Below are 20,189 nucleotides of genomic sequence, written 5' to 3' on the forward strand. Positions count from 1 at the left end.
TAATGACAGTTATATTATTTAAACTTTTTGTACTTTGGGTCAAGTAATTCAGTGTAGGATATTTAGAGGGCAAAGTGTGAATTTATGAAGTTTTAACCCCAATAAATTAACAAGTTCTAGTTTAAGTAAACTTTCACAATGCTTCCAGCAAAGACATAACCATAATAGTACATAGCATTTATGATCTTGAGTAATATTCCATCTGGCAAAATACTCAAACAACTTAACTGTGCTATTTTCTGAGGAATACAAGATTTTATGTAAATTATGTTTTTAATAACCAATGTCTCTGAACTTGCAGCTGAACTGATGATTTTATGACCACATTTTTGACTAAATGTCAAAACTAAAAACCTTTCCACTAAAGAAGTATTTATGAAAATATAACAGGGGAAGGTAAAAAAGTATTATATTTTATGCCATATTATGTGCTTAAAATACAAGAAAAACATGTCCACTTTGTCAGCAGCTGTGCTTACACAAAGCTGTATAAATTTGTTTAATCATTTTAATATACTTCATCCATCTCATCATATTTAGTCTACCTTCATAAATAAAACTAAGACTCTCAGATATCATTAAAGTAGTGCAACAGAAATTTATACATGTTTGTTCTAAACTTTGAAGTATTTCTAAACTCATCAAAAACATGAACCGCCAACAATTTATGATACACAGCAAACTGACATGGCAACTTAAACTTGCTAGAAAGACTTTTGTCCTTTTCTGACAGCTGACTCCTGAAGTCCCTTCAATTACCCCTCACTAAACCTGGATTTACGAACAGACATTTGTCACGAAGCTGCAAAAACATCCCGCAAGATCAGAAATATTAAGAGCGCTTTGCTAAATCGCAGTGCCACACCACGGGATCTGTCTAATAGTTTGAAGTGCATCACAATCAGCCTAATTGGACAGGTGTTTGCAAGCCATTATGACACAAAATCATCGTGTCAGTAGAAGAGACCCAAAACAGCATGACATACCCAAAAACCTGCTGAAGGATTAGTGCAGTGTCAAGATGGAAATGAAGTTTTTTTTTTTTTTTGGCATGCCAGAGTTGAGAAAAATTAAGATAGTGGGGGAGAAAAACAGAGAGAAAGAGAGGAGGAAGATTAAAGAAGAGTAGCACTCACAGCATGAGGTAAGCTACAGTCATCACTTGTCAGCCACCCCTGGTGAGAGAACTCCTCACAGAGCCAGGGAGACAGATATTAACACTCAACTCCACCTCAAATGATTAATTTATGCAAAGAATGAAATGCGTGCAGTAAACAGCTGTAAACCAATACTTGAATTTTGTAGCCTGCTGTGAGATGCAAAAAGAAATTTTAATTAAGATATTTCAGAAAAAATGCATTTTCTCACAATGAAGCTGCTAAATGTTTTTACTGGTCATTAATCACGTTTTATCACACTAATCAGATGACCACCAGATAGGTTTATCGTTTGCTGTAGTACAGATAAGATTATTGCTACATATTATCAGAGGGGTGATCAAGAGATGCGAGTTTCCTCATTTCTTATCTGTGCAAAGTTTCTGCAATGTCTTCAGAAAACGGGTTTTGGCAAGTCCAATTAAGGACACCCAAGTCCAAGCATGATGCAGGTAATTATAAGGTCGCAGCTGTCCTCTCTAAAGTCTGAGACAGCAGACCCGATTCAGAGAGCAAAATTTTATTTTTTTATTTTTTTTCTTGCAGAGAGCATCGGGTGATCTAAAAAAAATAAAATAAAATCAAGGAATTTAAAGCTACAAATCTGTGAATTTCTGATAAACTGTTAGATGCTTTGTTGGCATTGATTTCATTCTTTCACTTTATTAATGAAAAGTGGTTATTGGCTGCCACAGACAGATGCTGTCTGTGCACTAACTTACCACCCAGTCCTCCAGATCTCATTTGAGATATGCTCATTAATGTCTATGACAAAACACCATATTTAGGAACATTCATAAATATTAGTTTCAGTTAAACCACATGAAAAAATATAATTTGGTATGAACAGGTTTTATGAGTTCTTCATTTGCATGCAGTTTCAAAATTAAAATGTTTTCTTTGCACATAGTCGATGTGCACAAACCACATTAATTTAAGGGCTTTGAATGAGATCATTACAACTTGGACAACGTTACAATTTAAAGACTTGTCAAGAATTTTCTTGGGATAATATCAGTAAGACAGCAGAATATCAAAATCCAAGGGGCAGAATATAGCCAGCAAACTTGAGACTTTTCAACCCCTGAATCAAGTATTTTAAAAGGTTTTCTTTTCAATTCTGAACTTCACAAAACAGTTTTGGTTACCACACCAAACTCAAAAAGAGAGTGTAGACATAAAACAATATGCTACAAATGCTTTTAAGTTTGGACTGTTTTGAGAACGTCTTGCTTCTATGACTATGCAAATGTTAGACTGAAACTGCGCTATAAATTACACTAAAACATCTTCTTACAATGAAGAAAAAGCATTCAAAAATATGCGACACGTATAAAGAGAAGGAAAATAAGTGCATTTTGTGGAAGATAATATCCTGTCATTTCTGAAATTTGTACATTACTTTTGACATGCATTGTTCAGAATAGTGCGTGTCAACTGAGAGTATAGGGTGGAATTCACAGTGTTCCTCTGCATCGTGACCAGGTACATTACTTTTCTGCCACTTCTCTTAATTCTTTCATATAAAGAAAGAATTATCTTTCTTTAGATAATTCTAAATATTAATTTCTTTATAGTAATTCTTTCATATAAAGAAAGAATTAAGAGAAGTGAGGAAATTAAACTTAAATCCTACGAGTTCCTCCTAGCGCCACAATTTTCAACTGAATAAATCAGAAAGTACGTCAGATCTAGTTCAAAAACATAGCATGTCCAAGTGAGCCACGTGTTTCCACAGTGTTGCATGAGAATAAGTAATATTGTGTCTCGCTGTGACAGTTGAGTCACAGCTACATCCGTACCGTGTCAGCAGTACACATGTGGATTACATGTTCGTGAGCAGCAGCTCTGGTGCAGTGAAATTTGGCATGTCCAAAACAGTTGAGGCAGCCTGACTTAGTTAATCAAACTGTTTATCATCCGGTGTTACAATAGCAGAAAGGTGAACATTTCGGGGTATAAAGTAAAACAAAGGGTTGATCTCAGTGAACTAATGAGAGGTCAAACTAGAATTAAAATAAATGAAAGTAATTTATTGTGCTATACAACCAGAAATGCATGAAAATACTCTCAACAGGTTCAAAATACTGCTTCTGCTCTTCCTATTGGATGAGAGAAACAAACCTGGATTAAGGCACTGAATAGATTGGTCATTCTTGATTTCACCCAAATCAAATGCACTGCAGAATCAATTCAGCCCTGAGCAACTCAAATGTACAGCACCTCCTGAACAAACCACTGACCGCTACCATGAACATCATAACACACACACTTTAAATCTTTAGAGTACAATATGCACTCACGCTCAGCCGAGGTCCTCTGCATCACTCCAAGCTCCCCTAAACGACCTCATGAAGTACGGTGAGGTTCGTTACCCAATAATGGTGGAAATCGGGCAAAATATCACCTCATTGATCCACTGACAGCACCCAAAGGTCAACAAGGCAGTGTACTCCTCAGGATGGATGGCTTGAATCAAACCCTTTTGGCCAAATGATGAACCAGTGAGAAACCAGAGTGCTTCAAAGACAGGAACTAAAACCAGATGAGTCATTTCATACCCTGAAGAGCATTTATAAACCGTTTATCTGCTGTCATCGGTGGCTGTGCTACCCAACCTGCACATTCATGGCAAGCTCAGGTGCAGAGAAGAAGTTGTAGCGTATTAGAGCGTGAGGGTGTGGGCATAGGCAAGCTTGACTGATGGCACCAAGACCCTCCTCCTGGCTCTGACTTCTACAGATAATAGGACCACAGAAAGAAGGCAGAGGACATACATTTTTTAAAGAGGATTATCTGTTATACTAACAAGTATGTATTTATTTTTTTCGTATTAAAGATTTAACCATTTGAATATTTAATAAAATTGTATTCTATGGCTACCATTTTTTTCCACAGAAATATGCAAAATGATCATCACTAGAATGGTCAGAAGAAAAAACAATCTGTATGCAGCTCCTATCTCCTTACATGCGATTGTTATTAAAAGAGAAATCTGAATGTGCCAAAACTAGTTTTGTCAGGTCAAAGTTGTGCAACAAAAACAAAACAAAAAAAGGAGAGCAGATATGGGTCACAACATTCTGACTGGAGCATTTGTTCTTTATCAGAGTGCATATATCATATTAAAGAAATCATTGCAGTCTCTAAGACTTCACAAAGTTGCAAAAATCAAATAAGCCTGCTAAAGGAAGAAACTGTTGTTCAGTTTAAAAGTGCTTAGTGTGGTTAACAACGCCATATTTACCCTTGCTTATGTCAAAGTTAGTGGGAGAATAAACAAAAAAATAACTAAGTGCAGAGCAGGCATACCTTGTGAAATCACTTTTACATGTAAAATACACAGATGTCTGCAGGTATGTCAAAATAGTCCATCACCATATAAAACACATGATGGATGGACTGAGCCATTGTAGAAAGGCTTTTTAACTCGGTTCTCTCCTCCTATATGCATCATATATTGTGTCAGAAACAATGAAAATTTGAGGAATTCAAGATTTTATCAACAAAAATTTCCTAGAATGTGGTTTATTTCGTGTAAGGTTGTATAGGTGCCACGACATCAGTGCATTGTGCATGTGTGTGTGTTCCCATGCACGTGTGTCACCAGGGTAATTAGGAATAGGAAGGAAGGAGAGATCAAAGGAGGCAGTTTGCACCCTTCGTTTCAGTTCTGATAAGAGTGGGTGTCTGCAAGCATGCGTTTCTGTCTGTGTGTGTGTATATGCATGCGTATCCTCTAGCATGATGATCTCCACCAGGCTTTGATGCTGTAAGCTCTGCCGGTTAATGTACTACGGATAAAAATACTACACCATGTAATCTGGCATTTATCCCTCGAGAGCAGAAGCCCAAAATGTGACACGTGTCAGGAGAAAGGAAGGAGCTGAAACACAGAAGAGGAGAAACAGCAGCGGAAGTTTGAGACAGAGACTCCAAACTGATTTTAAATGCATTGATAATTCTGTACATGCAAAGCAGTTCCCACTAATTATTTGAACTTAAGTCGCCATAGTGTGGAGAAGAGAAAAAAAAAAAAAAACAGCAACCCAATTTGTGTTAGAAATAGTTACTGATGCACGCAATAACAAAAGCAGCAAGCATGTTTTGGTAATTTAAACTCACTTTTGTATCTTATAAACCTCAGTAAATAATGAAAATATGAATACGAGTTGCAAATAACTCGATATCTTTTTTAGTATCTTTTTTGTCTACTTCGTGCTTTGAGATCTCAAACTGGTTTAAAAAACATAGTTACTTCAAATGTGATAATCCTTAAACAATCTAAAGAAACATCCCAGTTGAAATGTTTTTACAGCAAATGATAATGGTCCCCTGTGATGGGCACAAAAGCCAGCAAGATGTTTTTTTTTTACTACACAGATGCACTGGTAAAACTTCCATCATTGGGTTTTGTAAGAAACAAACAAAACAAAAAAATCAAAAATAGAGGGAGAAGAATAATTCTGAAAATGTGTAGGTGATGAATTTATTATCAAACATGCGAATCGAAAGAATCTTCTCAAACTTGCATTATTTGGCAAACAAGGGAGTGGCATTTTAAACACAGAAGAGTGTTTAAAATGTAAAAGACAATGCTCAAAGAGTGTTTTCAATATTTAAATTATTTTTTTTAAATGTAACCTAGCTGCAACTATAACTATTCACATTCCAGGCTGCTCCCACTATATAGAAAACTAGACTTCGGAGATATAAAAAAGAAAAACACAAGAAATGGTTACAAGTAGAATCGGCCTTTCCGACATCAAATGAAACTTTTGATTACTCTACTAACTGTACTGTCTTCAACAAATGTATGTTTGCTACTGTAGGATTAAAATGTGAGACTTTCCACTTATTAAATGAGCTAAATAAATAAAAAAATATACCCAGAATTACAATTACCCATTTTCATTCTACTAGCAACACATCAGTAGCATGTGAAACATTTTTTCAAACAAAATGTTTAGATTCATTTAAAAGGTGAGCAGAAATGTTTTTTAGCGATAGGTTCAGAGGCCTTTCAGTAAATGTCTTCAAACATCTATTAGAGGTGAATCAACCCTTTTATGTGAGAACATAAATGTTTCTAACCTTAATTTCCTTTCTAGCAAGAACCAGAATCAATTAAATGCTGAGAATACTAATACACTCCAAACAAATCATTTTCCAAAACTAAGAAAAATTATTTTTCAAATAAATGTACTTTAGACTATGAAACTTTAACTTCAAAATATGACCTTTTCAATGAACAAAAGGTCACAAGTCAATTAAATGAATAATATTTCTTTCAATCACTAACAAAAACAGTAATCAAGAAATGAGGCCATGAGTTCATTGGCAACATCTAAAAAAAATAAAGGCACAATTTTATGTTTTACAGTCAACATCTTTTCAAGTGATTTAATAAATTGAAGGACATTAATGACTTGATTTCTTTTGCATAAATAGTTTATATGTTTTCATTTACCACCATTGAATACTAAACAAGATGATTGCAGTATGACAATTTACCACCTCTGTCATTGTACAAGGACTTTAGTGAGGGCTTGATCTTTTAATTCAGACATTATCATGCCAAAAACAAAGATCAGTTTAAATTTGTGAAAAAGAGTTGCTGATGCCCACAAAACAGTAGAACAAACAGTGTCACAAACATTTTCCAAGGGTGAAGAACACACTTGAAAGTAGTATCAAAACATTTACAACAAGCCTGGAAGGAAGCTATTTTTTCCATGTTGAAAGATGATGAGAAACCTTTGATCCACTCCTTATTTTAATGTAACTAACAGAATCCTAGTGTTCCTTACAAAAAAAGCAGACTTGTAGCGCATGCTTATAGTTCACCCGGTTCATTTCGATGTCAATTTTTATAGTCAAACAGACCATAGCTCTGCACACTTTATCCGCAAAAACCTCCTGCATGTGTTCGGCAGGTTGAGTTTCCCAGCAAAAACTGTCAAAAAGTGACATGGGTGTCAGAATGTAGACTTTGCCAGCCGAAAAATCGTTGAAACTTGCAGTTACTCATTTTACTTGGGAGTGGGCTTGATTCTATGGTCAGTTTTTAATTATTTTCTAATAAAGTCATTTGCCATCAGGATTATTTCCAAAGCTCTCAGAGGAGTGAAGTGCACAAGACCATGTTCTACAATTCAGACAGGCAAGGAAATTACTTTTGAAGGCTGTTTAACTGAGATGGAAACGAGTAGCAGTAATGAAGGTAGAAGTAAGCGAACAAATGTGTGAGTAAGTGAGACAGCTGTTCGAGGCAGTAGCTGTGGGCCTGAGCAAACAAAGTGATGGAAAGTGAGACTCCACAAAGCTACCTATCCAGGAAGATAGCTCGGAGTGAAGACCATACGTCAATTGGTCCTAATTGAGTGTCTTTCCTTCCTTCCCCACTTGCAACTGACACGTCGCCCCCAGGTCCATTGGGAGAACACTGACTTCACGTCATGTAGAAAACGAGAGCGATGAATGATAACGGGAGCAGAGGACGGAACTTGTCATCCCTCCTTCCCTGGCTTCTCACCCACAGCCCTCATGACTCACTGCGGGGCTGAGTTTCTCCAACTTTTTGAGGTACTGAAGTCACCAACACTTAAAGACTGCAAATCCATGCCGGTTGAAGGAAAGTGTGGCAAACTGCTGACAACTAAACTGAGATCAAATTCTTGAACTGGTGTTGGAAAAACTCAGGCAAGGAGGAGTAATTTGGTGCTACTGCTCTGCTGTGAAGCCAGACTGCTAATTCGACACACTTAGCAGTGTGGGTACTAGCAACGAGGGAAAACCAGACGCAAACGTTTAGGTAATTTAAAAATACTTCTCACCACCAATGCATTTGCATTGCTATTTATTTATTTCTGCTTTCAGTCTAGGGGGCAATTTTCAATCAGAAGACATGAGCAGCAATACTTATTTTTAGGATGGGTACAGTTCACCTTGTCAAACAAAAAGCCAGAATGCTTATGTTTTGGGAACTTACTGCTTTTCCTTCAGCAGGCACAGGTAAGATGGTCAATCTTATTGACCTAAATCCAACAAGAAATCTGCAGCAATATATTGACAGAGCCTCTACATCCAAGCTGACTGAGGTTGATCTGTTAACCAAAAAGTGAACAAATATTCCAATATGTAAAGCTGAGGTTTATCCCAAACAATCTGCAAGTCTAATTCCAGCAAAAGATGACTGTACAAAATGTAAGCTCAGGAACTCATATGCACAACACACTTCAAATTTAGATTTTTAAAGCATTCCCACATAACATCTCCATACAAAAACATTGCATTTAATGAATGTGATGGTCTACGCTGTAAAAAGAAAATGTTCAGCGATATTTATACTTTAGCAAGAGACTATGAAAGCAAAGGTTGAATATATTGCAGACCAGGAGTTGCATTACTTATGAAGTATGATTGTTGATTTTGTGCAATGTATCTTTGAGTTGCAAACTAAATGATATATATTTTTTGAGTTCTTGTTTTTAGATAAGTTCAAAAGTTTAGAGAGACCTTTTAAAGAAGCAGATGGATCAGCCATCCATCATGTATATAGAGAATGTAGTACAAAATTATCAATTTGTGTTTAATCTTGTGTTGGTTTAACTCATGAGTTTAACAAATACAAACTTATTTGAACAAACACTCACCTTGTCCTAGTTTGTCTCCTCTGAATGGCAGCAAAAGGGAAGCACAGGCTCCAGGTGCTCTTGGAGCAAACTATTTAGATTAGAAGGGGTAACTCTGAAGGGAGTAGTGTTAAACTTGAGTTAGTCTTTTGATTATGCTTAGATTTGCTTAGTTGTAATTATTTGTTTTAATATGAAGATTTGTTGTGCACCAATTATTGTTTTTGGTGTCAGATTTGTTTGATTTTGTTTTTATTTTTTGTTTGTTTTCTGACTACCCCTTCTGATGGTTCCTTCCTGTAAATCACTTAGGTATAAAAGACAGTTGGTTTCCGTCGAGGGCCGCAGTTCTGCAGTTTTTAGATGTGCCATAGGTACAAAACACTGGAATGAAATGACTTAATTACCTCCTCCTTGTGTAGATCAGTTTTCCAGAGCCTTAATGACCTAATTATTCTGTTCAGGTGGTGCAGCAGAGGCACATCTAAAAGTTGCAGGACTGCGGCCCTCGAGGACTGGAGTTTGAGACCCCTGGTGTAATGTGTTGGTGAACACATGATGTGCACTACATAAATAATTTGACCTCAAACTTGACTTTATTGTGTTGCCTCTACCAGTCAAAACTAACACAGGAATTCAAAACAAAAATTTAACAGCCTGTCTTACAACCAGTACTGAAAGTCCAATAAATAAAGTCCAATAATCCAATCTCTCACTACAATCATGTCGCTGTTTTTCACTTTGTCTTTACGTGGCATTTCAAACTGTTGCTGTTGGTAGCTTAGTAACATATTTTTTAAATCAAAGATTTTTATTTATTTTATGTCACAAACATGCATTCAGCACACTTGCTGTTGAACTTGGCTACACTAAGAATGTAGCCAAGCTGTGAAATAAATAATCCACATATTTTTAGCTTAAAATGTGTATGAAATTGATATCTACTGAATCTCAAAGCTGCAACTGTTGGAAGGCCTTAAATGAACATTTTAGCTGTATGAAATAACTGAAATCCATTGCAGGGGGGGGGGAAATAGGTGCAGGAAGGGTATCATCTCTTCCATTCACTTAAAAGTGAGCTTTCCCAAAGCTTGGAGGGTTGATTTAAACTGAATGTGTTAGCTGATCGCTTCAGGGAAAATTTCACAAGGAATTTAAACTATGGGTTGTAAACCTGAGAAAAGAAACACGGTAAGCACCAAGGCATTTTCTAAAGAAGCCCAACGACAGCCTATTACATTATAACTCCAAGATCAAACCGCCACACATTTCCATCATTTTGCATCTGTGGAATAAAAGCGGTGGAATGCAAGTGCTGAGTAGTGAATACATATCAAAAAACAGATTTTGTCAGGCCATTTGGGCAATGAGAAGCAGGTGGAGTGTAAGAGGAAGGTTGAAGAGGTGTGTGCGCATACACACCAACATTCACCCCTACACGCACGCACACAAAGCGCTTTGTTCCCCGGGGTAGACCATGGAGCCGTCAGAACCACTCTGATTTTGAATTAACTCTGATTGGCTGTCATTGCACTCCCTTCTACACAGCTGAGACCACTCAAAACTGCACACACGCACACACAATCATATATGCACACAAACACATACACTTGTATGGTCTGGGCATCACGTTTCACTAACCCGCTGAGTTCTCTAAGCTGAAACTAGGCCTGTTTAGTACATGTGGGTACCTCTGTGTATATGCCGGAACAGAAGGGATGTATGCAATCTAAATAATTTCAAAGAAAGTGGACATAGATATTCTTCTCTGCTTTTTTTTACCTTCAGAATAATTATAAAAATAAATAAATTATATATAAACACATAGGGAAGAAGATTTAATAAAACAGTCAGGTCTGTATTTAACCCTTTAATTTCTTTATATGTTCCTTGTCCTGGCACTATTGCAGTCTGGCACTTTCTGACTTATGAAGTGCTTTCTAGACCATTTTAGTCAATAAACCAACAACAAAATAAATGGGAAGTTGTATAAATTCGTCCAATGAGGATTACAGATTGAGTTTGAGATTAACTGCAACTAACTTAACCTGTCCCATTTTCAATCCAAACTTCTTAAATAACTAATCATTTAAGACTTATTCATGAAAATCTCTTTCTAGTTTTATGCGTTTTTCTTTAGATATGTGTATTGTATAAAATTAACAGGTAGATTCGCCTCATATCGCCCTACCATGTTGTCTGGATGTTGTATTACTGGTTATACTTTAGTACCATCTAGTGGTAAAAACTGTATCTGCGCTCATAACAGTGTTCTTTTGTGGTCTACTCTTAATGTAAGTAAATGTATTTGTTCTCCTATTTAGCTCAAAATAACATCCACTATGTTTGGAGGCTTATTCCTCTGTGCAGACTTTATGTGCAAACAAAAGGGACCCATTGTCCTTCATCAAAACTGACAGACCAGGTAAACATTAGACTTTATTGAACTTTACATCATGTTATAATACTATACCCTCATCAAAACCATACCTGGAGTGTTGTTTTCATTCTTTCATGCATGTTTGAGAAATCTTTGAATCTTCCGTGGCAACTTTTTGGACTGCCAAAACATCTGGTCTCACCAAGCGCTGCCGGTTCTGTGCAGCTCCCTAATATTCTGGGCTTCTGCCTCAGAGGGCATCAACTCCCCCCCAATCCAAACACACCTTCTCCATTTAGCTGCTCCAGACTAGTGGTTTCAGCAGTTAGCAAACACCTGGTGGAACTGCGAATCTGCAGAGCTTATTATAATCTATTTCTCAGTCCAATGCTCTGACGAACTTTTGTAAATGTTGTTGTGATGAAGGGCTGATGGCAGAGTGTCCGAAAGAACAAGGACTTCTTAATGAGACTGAGGCCCAATTTCAAGGATTGCTATATATACTGCTCAAAAAAATAAAGGGAACACTTTAAGTGTTAAACACCTGTTTAAGTGTTCCCTTTATTTTTTTGAGCAGTGTATATATAGCAAAACCAGGTTCAGGTGTTTTCTTGCTCTTAGTTGGAAAACTTGTGTCATTGTTTTTAATTAAGCTCATCAAATCTTTTCTGTAAATGCAGTATTTACAAATTTTTATATTATCTTAATGTAAAATAGTTACTTGATTGTGCTATAAAATGACACTAAGTGCCTGAAGAATACCTAATACTGTCCCTTTAAATCTCTTTAAGGAACAGTAAGGAACTATTAAGGAACTTAATAGTATATGATTGCCAGATCACAACTGTGAAACCGGAATATTAATGGAATCTTCCAATGTTTATGAAGACGTTTACGTTTTTTGCCTGAAGTCATCAACTTGTGGGGATGGCAGATTAAAATTAATGTACATGACAAGATGAAGTACTGTGAATGAAAGTTGAAATTTATTTACTGAATTAGTCTATTTTGTGATTCAGTATCTGACTCTTTTGGAGATAACATGACATTTGATAATAATAATAATAATAATAATAATTTTTAAAATATATTTTAAAGTGCTTTTATAAGTACTCAAAGACGTTTTACAAAAGTACAACAATGTAAAATCAAACAATGTAACACTACACGTCAAAACATGCAAAAAGGGCAGATTTAAACAACAAAAGCAATTTTAAACAGGTGGGTTTTGAGTTCTTTCTTAACAGTGGGGAGATCAGAGCACATACAGAGCAATTGAGGCAAAAGTTCCAGAAGGTGGCAGCAGAATAGCCTCTCTCAGGTGAGCACAGTGTCAGAGCTGATAACTCCCAAATAAAAGGATAACTTTTGTTTGATACTTATCAGTAGAGGATGCAAAATCCTCTATTGGAAAGCACACATAAGATCAGGAATTTTAACTTTTTGAAACTTTGACGAAATAATTAATAAATACATAAATAGAAACATGAGCACATGAGCTTTCTTTGTTTCCGCATTGTGTCTGTTTACCACAAAAAAGGTTTCTCATGTGGCGGAAACAGAAACGCTGCAATTTCCCACAAACTACTTAGCAAAGTTTCTCTGCTGATCTTGTTTCTACATGCCACTTGTCACACGTTCTGCAGCTGAACAGCCACCGCTGTAGTACTAACACATCAAAATTCAGGGTTAGTTCACATGTTTTTTAAGCCTTGTTGACTTTGGAACTCTCTTGTAGGATGATAAATTTAATTCTATCTTCTTTTACATTGCAAAAAAAATATTGTTTGATAAGTTGACCTTTTTTTTGCAAATGAATATCTGAGAAGAGATAGTTGCATAACTCTGTTTGTAAACAAGAATCTTTGGCATTTCATAACATTAAACCTGAGGTTCTTTTGGGTGAGGAAATGTTTGAAACCTTTCTGCTCTTCTTTTTCTCCACAAAAATGTATTGTTTTTTACTGGTTGTTTGCATGCTGTGACAACACCCTGTTGTCAGGTTCGTTTGGGGGGTTTTTCCGCCTGGGTCCAGTGTTCATATTGTGTTTGACGGCACTCCCCTTACCGATTCTGTGATTGGCCAGCCTTCTCGTAAAAGGGAAGTCTGCGGTGCTGGTTACTTATCAGTGACATTCCAGTTCCGAAAGTTGCTCTAAGAGGAAATACACTCATTTCTGTTCTATTCAGCGTGAGCCAGTCCTTTGCTGGTGGTGTTTAACGGGCGTACCTTTTTGAGACAGAGCAAAGACATAAACAGACTGGATTACATGGACAGCTCCTCACCACAGGTAGCAGAACAGACAGAAATTCATCAAGTTGAAGATGTCTGGCAGATTTCTTTCTATGAAGGCTTCCTGACGGCGTTTTGAGTTTGGCCTGCTGAGGACTCGGCACCATCAAATACATGCCTGTAGAGGGCACAATCTGACAAAATATAGTTTCTTTAAGGTTTGTCTTGGCATTATTTTGCTCCTGCATTGAATTAGTATTTTTAACTTTTATTCCTTGTGAAATTGTCTTAAGTAAGTAAGTCAAGCAAATATTCCTTTAAGACTTTCTATTTCTGATTACAATTTTTGTTGCGAAAACACCTGAATGGAGTGAATACTGTACTTGTTTTATATACAATTAAATTCATGATAATTATCACTAAATTGAACTGCTATTTGAATTTTAACTCATAAAAATGGTTTTAACCATTTTAAATTTGAAACCTTACACCTTATGATTATTACACACAGGTATATAGCCGAACCTGATCTGCTGTGTCAAACAAGGAAGTTGATGAAAGAAAAAAACGAAAAACAGATCTGGTTACTTTTGTTCTTAGGTGAGGTTTGACTTGCAAAGGGAGAACTACAGGAAGAAGAGCTGTGAAAGGTCACTTCTGCATGCAAGCGCAAAACATCGGGGATTTTAAAAATGCTGAAAAAACTCTTGGCCTGCTTGTCACTTTTTGCCTTCCTCAGCCTTCTGTTTTATTCTGTGGTGTTATACTACAATCATAATGTTTATTATGGTATTCCTGCTGTTCACCGCTTTGCTGTAAATGGAAACCAGACATCTTCCTGGAAGTTACAAGATAATTTAAAGTGGACTGAGGTCAGTCATAAAACCTCAAGGATGCCAAGCACTCCAAAAAAGACTTTGGATTCATGTCCAGAAACGCCACCAAGACTTGAGGGGCCTCTGAATGTGGAGTTCAATACAAAACGGACATTAGAGAGCGTGAAAACGGAGGCAAGTTATTCTCTTCAGAAGGGAGGACGGTACAAGCCATCTGACTGTATCTCCCGACACAAGGTAGGAAAAAACGTACAACTCTTCTATTAAAAGCAAATAGCAAAATTGCTACGATTATGTCTTATGTCACAAAACATAAACTTTTTAGTCATGAAAGACTGAATTAATTCAGAATGCAAAAAAAAACAAAACTATTCCCATGTTTAGGCAAATAATTTTTGAAAAATTATACAAAATGTTACACAAAATGGACAACTGTGAAAATTCTACTGAAATGTATTAGTTAAAAATCTGGTCCTATTTACCCTTACGTTAGGGAGTTTGATAGGTTCTACCTGTTTGTTTGGTGTATTGAATTTCTGTACTTTCAACTATTTTACAGTACACAGAGGCTGGTAAAGGTGCAGTATAAAAGTATACAATGCAAATAAAAACATGAAAGACTGTGGAATGTGAAAAAGGTAAGGTGTATGAACAGTTTAACACTTTGTATTTGCAAGCAAAAGGTAAAGAAGATGAAAAGAAAAACTAGAAGCAAACAAGCTCCCTTTTATTGTTGAAGTTATTTTATGATTATTCCAACACTCCACAAAATAGTGGAGAAATGAACTTCCTAGGTGCTTAAGTAGAAGCTAACTCGGCTTCTCCTCTTGTTTCTTGAGCACAATTCTAAAAATAATGTCTACCCACCACAGATTCTCATCTGAAAGGCCTTTTCAGTTCCAAAGTAAATTTTTCAACATGGTTGAGAAATGGACTTATAAGGCGTTTTTTAAAAAAAAAACCTTGGACAAATGAAATGTTATTACAGGATTCTACAACTAAAAGAAAAAAAAATCTAAATTAATGTTAATTAGCTAAGAAGAATTTACATGATTCTTTCGAAAAACAACACTTGAACAATAATGATTGAGTCCTGGGAGTTTATAATGAACCCGGTGTCAAACCTGACGTGCTAAACAGGAGTTGGAAACTTTTTTACTATCAATTTACATCATATTTGTAACCCAACCCACATCTGGGAATCTTACCATTTGTAACCATATTGCAATAGTAAGGAAGAAAATCAAAAAAAATCTACATTTTGTCATGACAGTCATGAGTGTATGTGTAAAGTAATTTCACACATGATTTTTTTTTTTTTTTCAGGTGGCAGTTATCATCCCATTCCGAAATCGACATGAGCACCTGGTGCACTGGCTTTATTACATGCATCCTATCTTGATCCGACAGCAGCTGGACTACGGCGTATATGTCATCAACCAGGATGGGGAAGGAATCTTCAACCGAGCTAAACTGATGAATGTTGGATTTGTAGAAGCACAGAAGGAATACGATTATGACTGTTTTGTCTTCTCTGATGTTGACCTGGTGCCTCTTGATGACCGTAACATCTACAGATGCTATGACAATCCCAGACATTTGGCTGTGGCCATGGACAAGTTTAACTTTCATCTACCCTACAAGACCTACTTTGGTGGGGTCGCCTCACTGTCGAAGCAACAGTTCTCTAAAATAAATGGCTGTCCAAACAGTTACTGGGGCTGGGGCGGCGAGGACGACGACATTTACAGGCGCATCATCTTCCGTGGAATGTCCATTTCTCGACCAGATGGAGTGACTGGAAAGTACAGGATGGTCAGGCATCAAAGAGACAAGCACAATGAGCCTAATCCAAAGAATCCTGGAAAACTTAGTAGAACAAAGCAGACCATGGACAACGATGGACTAAATACCCTCAGCTATACAGTCAAGGAGATCTCAAAGGATTTATTTTTTACTTTTATTACTGTGGACATTCATGCTCCAGCAAGTTGATGGAAATTGTAAAATATGGGTGAAAGACAGAGTGTAGTTTCAGGTTCACTGGTGATCTGTAAAACATGGTAAAACATTTGTGAAGCTGATGTGTGTAATGGAACTGAAATAACTGTGAATGGCTGGCAGTTTTGGTGAAGGGGTATGAAAAGCATCTCTGTGTGAATGTCTCCAGGTTAGCCATAAAGGGAGCATGAAATTTGTGGCTAGAATTGTGAAAATTATGATAGCCATCAGATTAAGCAGAACTTTTTTTATCCATAAAAATGTTAGGAGTGGCATGTTAAAAGAAGCCTAAACATTTGCGGTTTGTAGTTGTCTGACAAATTCGTCAGTTCCTATCTTAACATTTCCATCAGTATCAAGTAGCGTAGATACTGATACACTTTTGAAACCAATGTCTGTTGTGTAGCTATATGCAGGCTGCAAATTGTAGTCTCCCCCTCTGATACATTTGCTATTTGCACTTAATTGTCTCAATTTACATTACAAATATAAATTCATATTTAATAAAAGCTCTTTCTTTGTGTTCTCATTTTGCAGTTTAATGGCTGAGAATTAAATAAGGTTTGGAGATGGTCTTTCGATAGATCACTAATCCTTTGTGTGTAAGTTGCAATTACTGCCTAGAGCAATAAATTTCTGGAAATTCCCTTGGAATCTGTTACATGTATCTATTCTGACCAGATGACTTGAATTAGAAATGTATATTACATGTTTTTAGCAGCACACCAGCAAGAAAAAAAAAGCTTTAGCATGTTTCTATTGACAGACAGGACTATTACCCTGCATGGAGATCAATGTATAATTTTAAATCAGTTTGGAATATTTCACGTGGGATTCTGTGAAGATGCTATATCGTCACAATGAGCATTGACAAAAATACATTTTTCCCAGGAGATAGCAAAAACTAACAAATTAGTCTGATTAATACGGTGAAATAATCGACTTCATCAGCTGATCTGATGAACCAGCTGATTGCGATTCTGCTGGAAAACATTTCAAACCACAAACCTTTTAAAGCACAAAATACCAATCATTTGCAGAAATGCAGCAGACAGACACTTCAAGCTGACAATGTATGCCTAGCAAGCTGTAGTATGTGCCACTCTGGGGGACATGAAATCTCTATAATAAAGATAGAAGATCTGTATAACTTTATTGAACGCCATATCAAAAGCTCTAAGCTAGGCCGTATATCATCTTGACTCCACTTTAAAAACTAACATTAGTTCAGCTCATTATAAAGTAAAATTCCACTGTCAGTTTTTTGTTTTGCTATTTCTTTGTCAATCACTATTTAAATGAGTGAAATGTTCCTATTGCTCAGTGCAGCTAGCATGCTCATAAGATACCCATTTTATGTGATCTTGTCAACATTGTTCAACTGTCGTATTTCCAAGTACTCTGTGCAACTGTGGAAACACCCATGAACGGATTAGACTTTTACGTGCCAAAACCAGCAGACCCAGCAAAGCAAGTTCCCAGAAACATTGAGAGGTCATGTTTGGACATTACTGTCTCAGTTTGGACAGACAGTAAGTCCAGTAGAACCAGTTAATGGAATGATCCACCCATATGCAGGATCCAAAGCAAGTTACTAATTATAGCATAAAGTACAACATAAGCAAATGTCTGTTGTGTAGCTATATGTAGGTTACAAAATTAACCTGCACATAGCTCTGTTTCCACACCTTGTAGACTGCTTACAGTGCATTGCACTAGATTTTATGTCTTTCAGATGATACCTGTGGTTATCTGCCACATAACTAGCTGAAATGATACCAACAGAGCATGATAATTAAGGTGGGGAAATGTCAGCATTGATCTAAAATAATCATAATAATCATAAAACAATAATAAATTTAAATGCAGCTTTACTAGTTTTATAAACGGTCACTCTCCTCATTGCTTTGCAATGCACTTAAGCATGAACAAAAATATGTGTTATGTGGAAGTGCAAGTCACATGCAAATTTCCCACCTGGCTGAGAGCTTTTACATCCTGTATTTCGCAAACACCATTGGTGTTTTAGTAATGGGTTTCAGCACTGTTATTGTTTTCACAGCTAGGTAGAAGCTAGTTACATTTTCAAAACAATGATTTGGAAAGGTCTTCTCTCTGCCTAAATCTATTATTTTGTACTTATTTGTTTTTGATTGCTTGATTTTTTACTTTTAATTGAGTATAAATGGGTTAAAGTAGAGCTACTCTTAGTTTATTCCAATTTTGGATTTTCTACAAACCTCTGATTGTTGTGAAACAATAGGTTTGGTATGATAATGAGTAAATATTAACAAGCACCGAAGAAAATTATTATCAAATTTCTGTTAATGATTTATGAATAGATTTATGAATAGATAGGTGAATCCTATCTATTGATAAATAGATAGGATTTATGAATACCTATCTATTCATAAATCTATGACACAACATCAGAGACCTTTCAGTCTCTGTGAATGTTTTATGAATAGCTATGTAATCATAAATCTATTCTTCTGCAAGAAGAGTCTGTTCGAGGATTCTTCTGCAAAAAGAATAGACTTATGAATCCGTAACATATCATTGTACATCATTTGTAACCTGGTCAGTACCAGCTAATTTCCATTGGTTTAATTATCCTGTTTTTCCCATGTATACCATATTTTAAATGAGCAGAAAGTAAAATAAAATACTGACATTTTCCTGCTGTAGTTGAAGTTGAAGATTTTGCCCAACAAGACTGCCTTTATGGCAAACACTTCTGAAATTTACAACTTTCTTTTGATTGCACTTAAAGAAAAGCTTCATACTGCCAGAGCAAGCTGGATTTAGCTCAAACACGTCATGTAAAAAAATGGCTAAAATTGCTGCTATTGCTGTACCTCCTCAGGGATGCAACTTTGTCTTGCAGAACAGGTCATATTGTTACTTTCTTTCTGGGTTTTTTTTTGTGTATATTTCTAAGTGAGTTTGTACAAAATTATATTACTGGAATGTTATTAGAATGTAAAGAGATAAAGCCATTCACTAACAGTTAATTCCTCATTTGGGCTTTACCATCACATTTTAAAAAGCATTGACATCATATTGCCTTTTTCTCAATAAAGCAAGTTCAACTTTAATCTGAGTTTTTACATCAAACATCTTTATATATTATTACAGGTGGAAATCCCAGGCATCAGAAACAAAGTCTTTTTAAACAACTTCCATTTACCCTGGTCACATACAATTAGACATATTTATATACATAGGGTAAATAGGGAATAAAAAGTAAAAATCTAGGTTCTTGTGACATGGTTCTTGTTTTTACAATAACTTATGTTGTGACTCATCTGTTCAAGGTGCAGATCTGATAGCATCATAACAAGACAATTGTTAAACATCTAGTTCCTAAGTTATCAAAGTATAAGTTGTTATCTTAGCTTTCATCTTTTGACCTTTTTGGTCTCAGCGCTCATCTTGTGATTCATAATTTAATTTTGCTTTCCTGCTCACAAACTGAAATTTAATCCTATTAGACACTTCCTGCTTTATTCTTTGAGCAACATTTGAGTTTCTTACAATAAGTAAACACATGGTTGCTATATTCCTCACTCAGAGCCATGTGACTTCTAAATGACTCTTTCAAAAGACACTAAAATCATTGTTCAAAAACTAAAAAGTCCCATCAGTGAGGTAAAAACATAATCCAGCTTCATATGTCCTGCAAATACAATCTACTTTTCCTGTTTATTTCTAGAATATCAGTTGTGTTTGATCACTGAATCAAAAACATATTTATTGTCAAGTTATCCACAAGAGGGAAGACTGATACAAACACATGTTAAGAGGAATGCCTAGGACTGAGAAGTTAAATAAGAGAAAGAAATACTTACAGAAAGAGAAACAAAATGGTGACAGACAGTGAAATCGATCAAATCTGACATGAGCGCGAGAAGTCAAGTTGGAGTTAAGAAAACAAAAACTGTATTG

The 20,189-nt window shown here is 36.1% G+C and overlaps 1 protein-coding gene across 2 annotated transcripts; it reads left to right on the top strand.

Annotated features, from left to right (window-relative positions):
* Positions 1–13,288: 13,288 nt before the first annotated feature.
* On the top strand, positions 13,289–16,770 carry LOC102235410 (beta-1,4-galactosyltransferase 1-like). Of its 2 annotated transcripts, none has more exons than XM_023326548.1 (3): positions 13,289–13,622; positions 13,916–14,477; positions 15,567–16,770. In XM_023326548.1, the coding sequence occupies exons 2-3, from the start codon at positions 14,097–14,099 to the stop codon at positions 16,233–16,235; spliced, it is 1,050 nt and encodes a 349-aa protein (XP_023182316.1). In that variant the 5' UTR covers positions 13,289–13,622; positions 13,916–14,096; the 3' UTR covers positions 16,236–16,770. The 2 variants fall into 2 exon arrangements, with proteins under 2 accessions (XP_023182316.1, XP_005803398.2); XM_005803341.3 differs by having other exon boundaries at positions 14,005–14,477.
* Positions 16,771–20,189: the final 3,419 nt, after the last annotated feature.

The sequence above is a fragment of the Xiphophorus maculatus genome, chromosome 21, assembly GCF_002775205.1.
Source record: "Xiphophorus maculatus strain JP 163 A chromosome 21, X_maculatus-5.0-male, whole genome shotgun sequence".
NCBI classification, from domain to species: domain Eukaryota; kingdom Metazoa; phylum Chordata; class Actinopteri; order Cyprinodontiformes; family Poeciliidae; genus Xiphophorus; species Xiphophorus maculatus.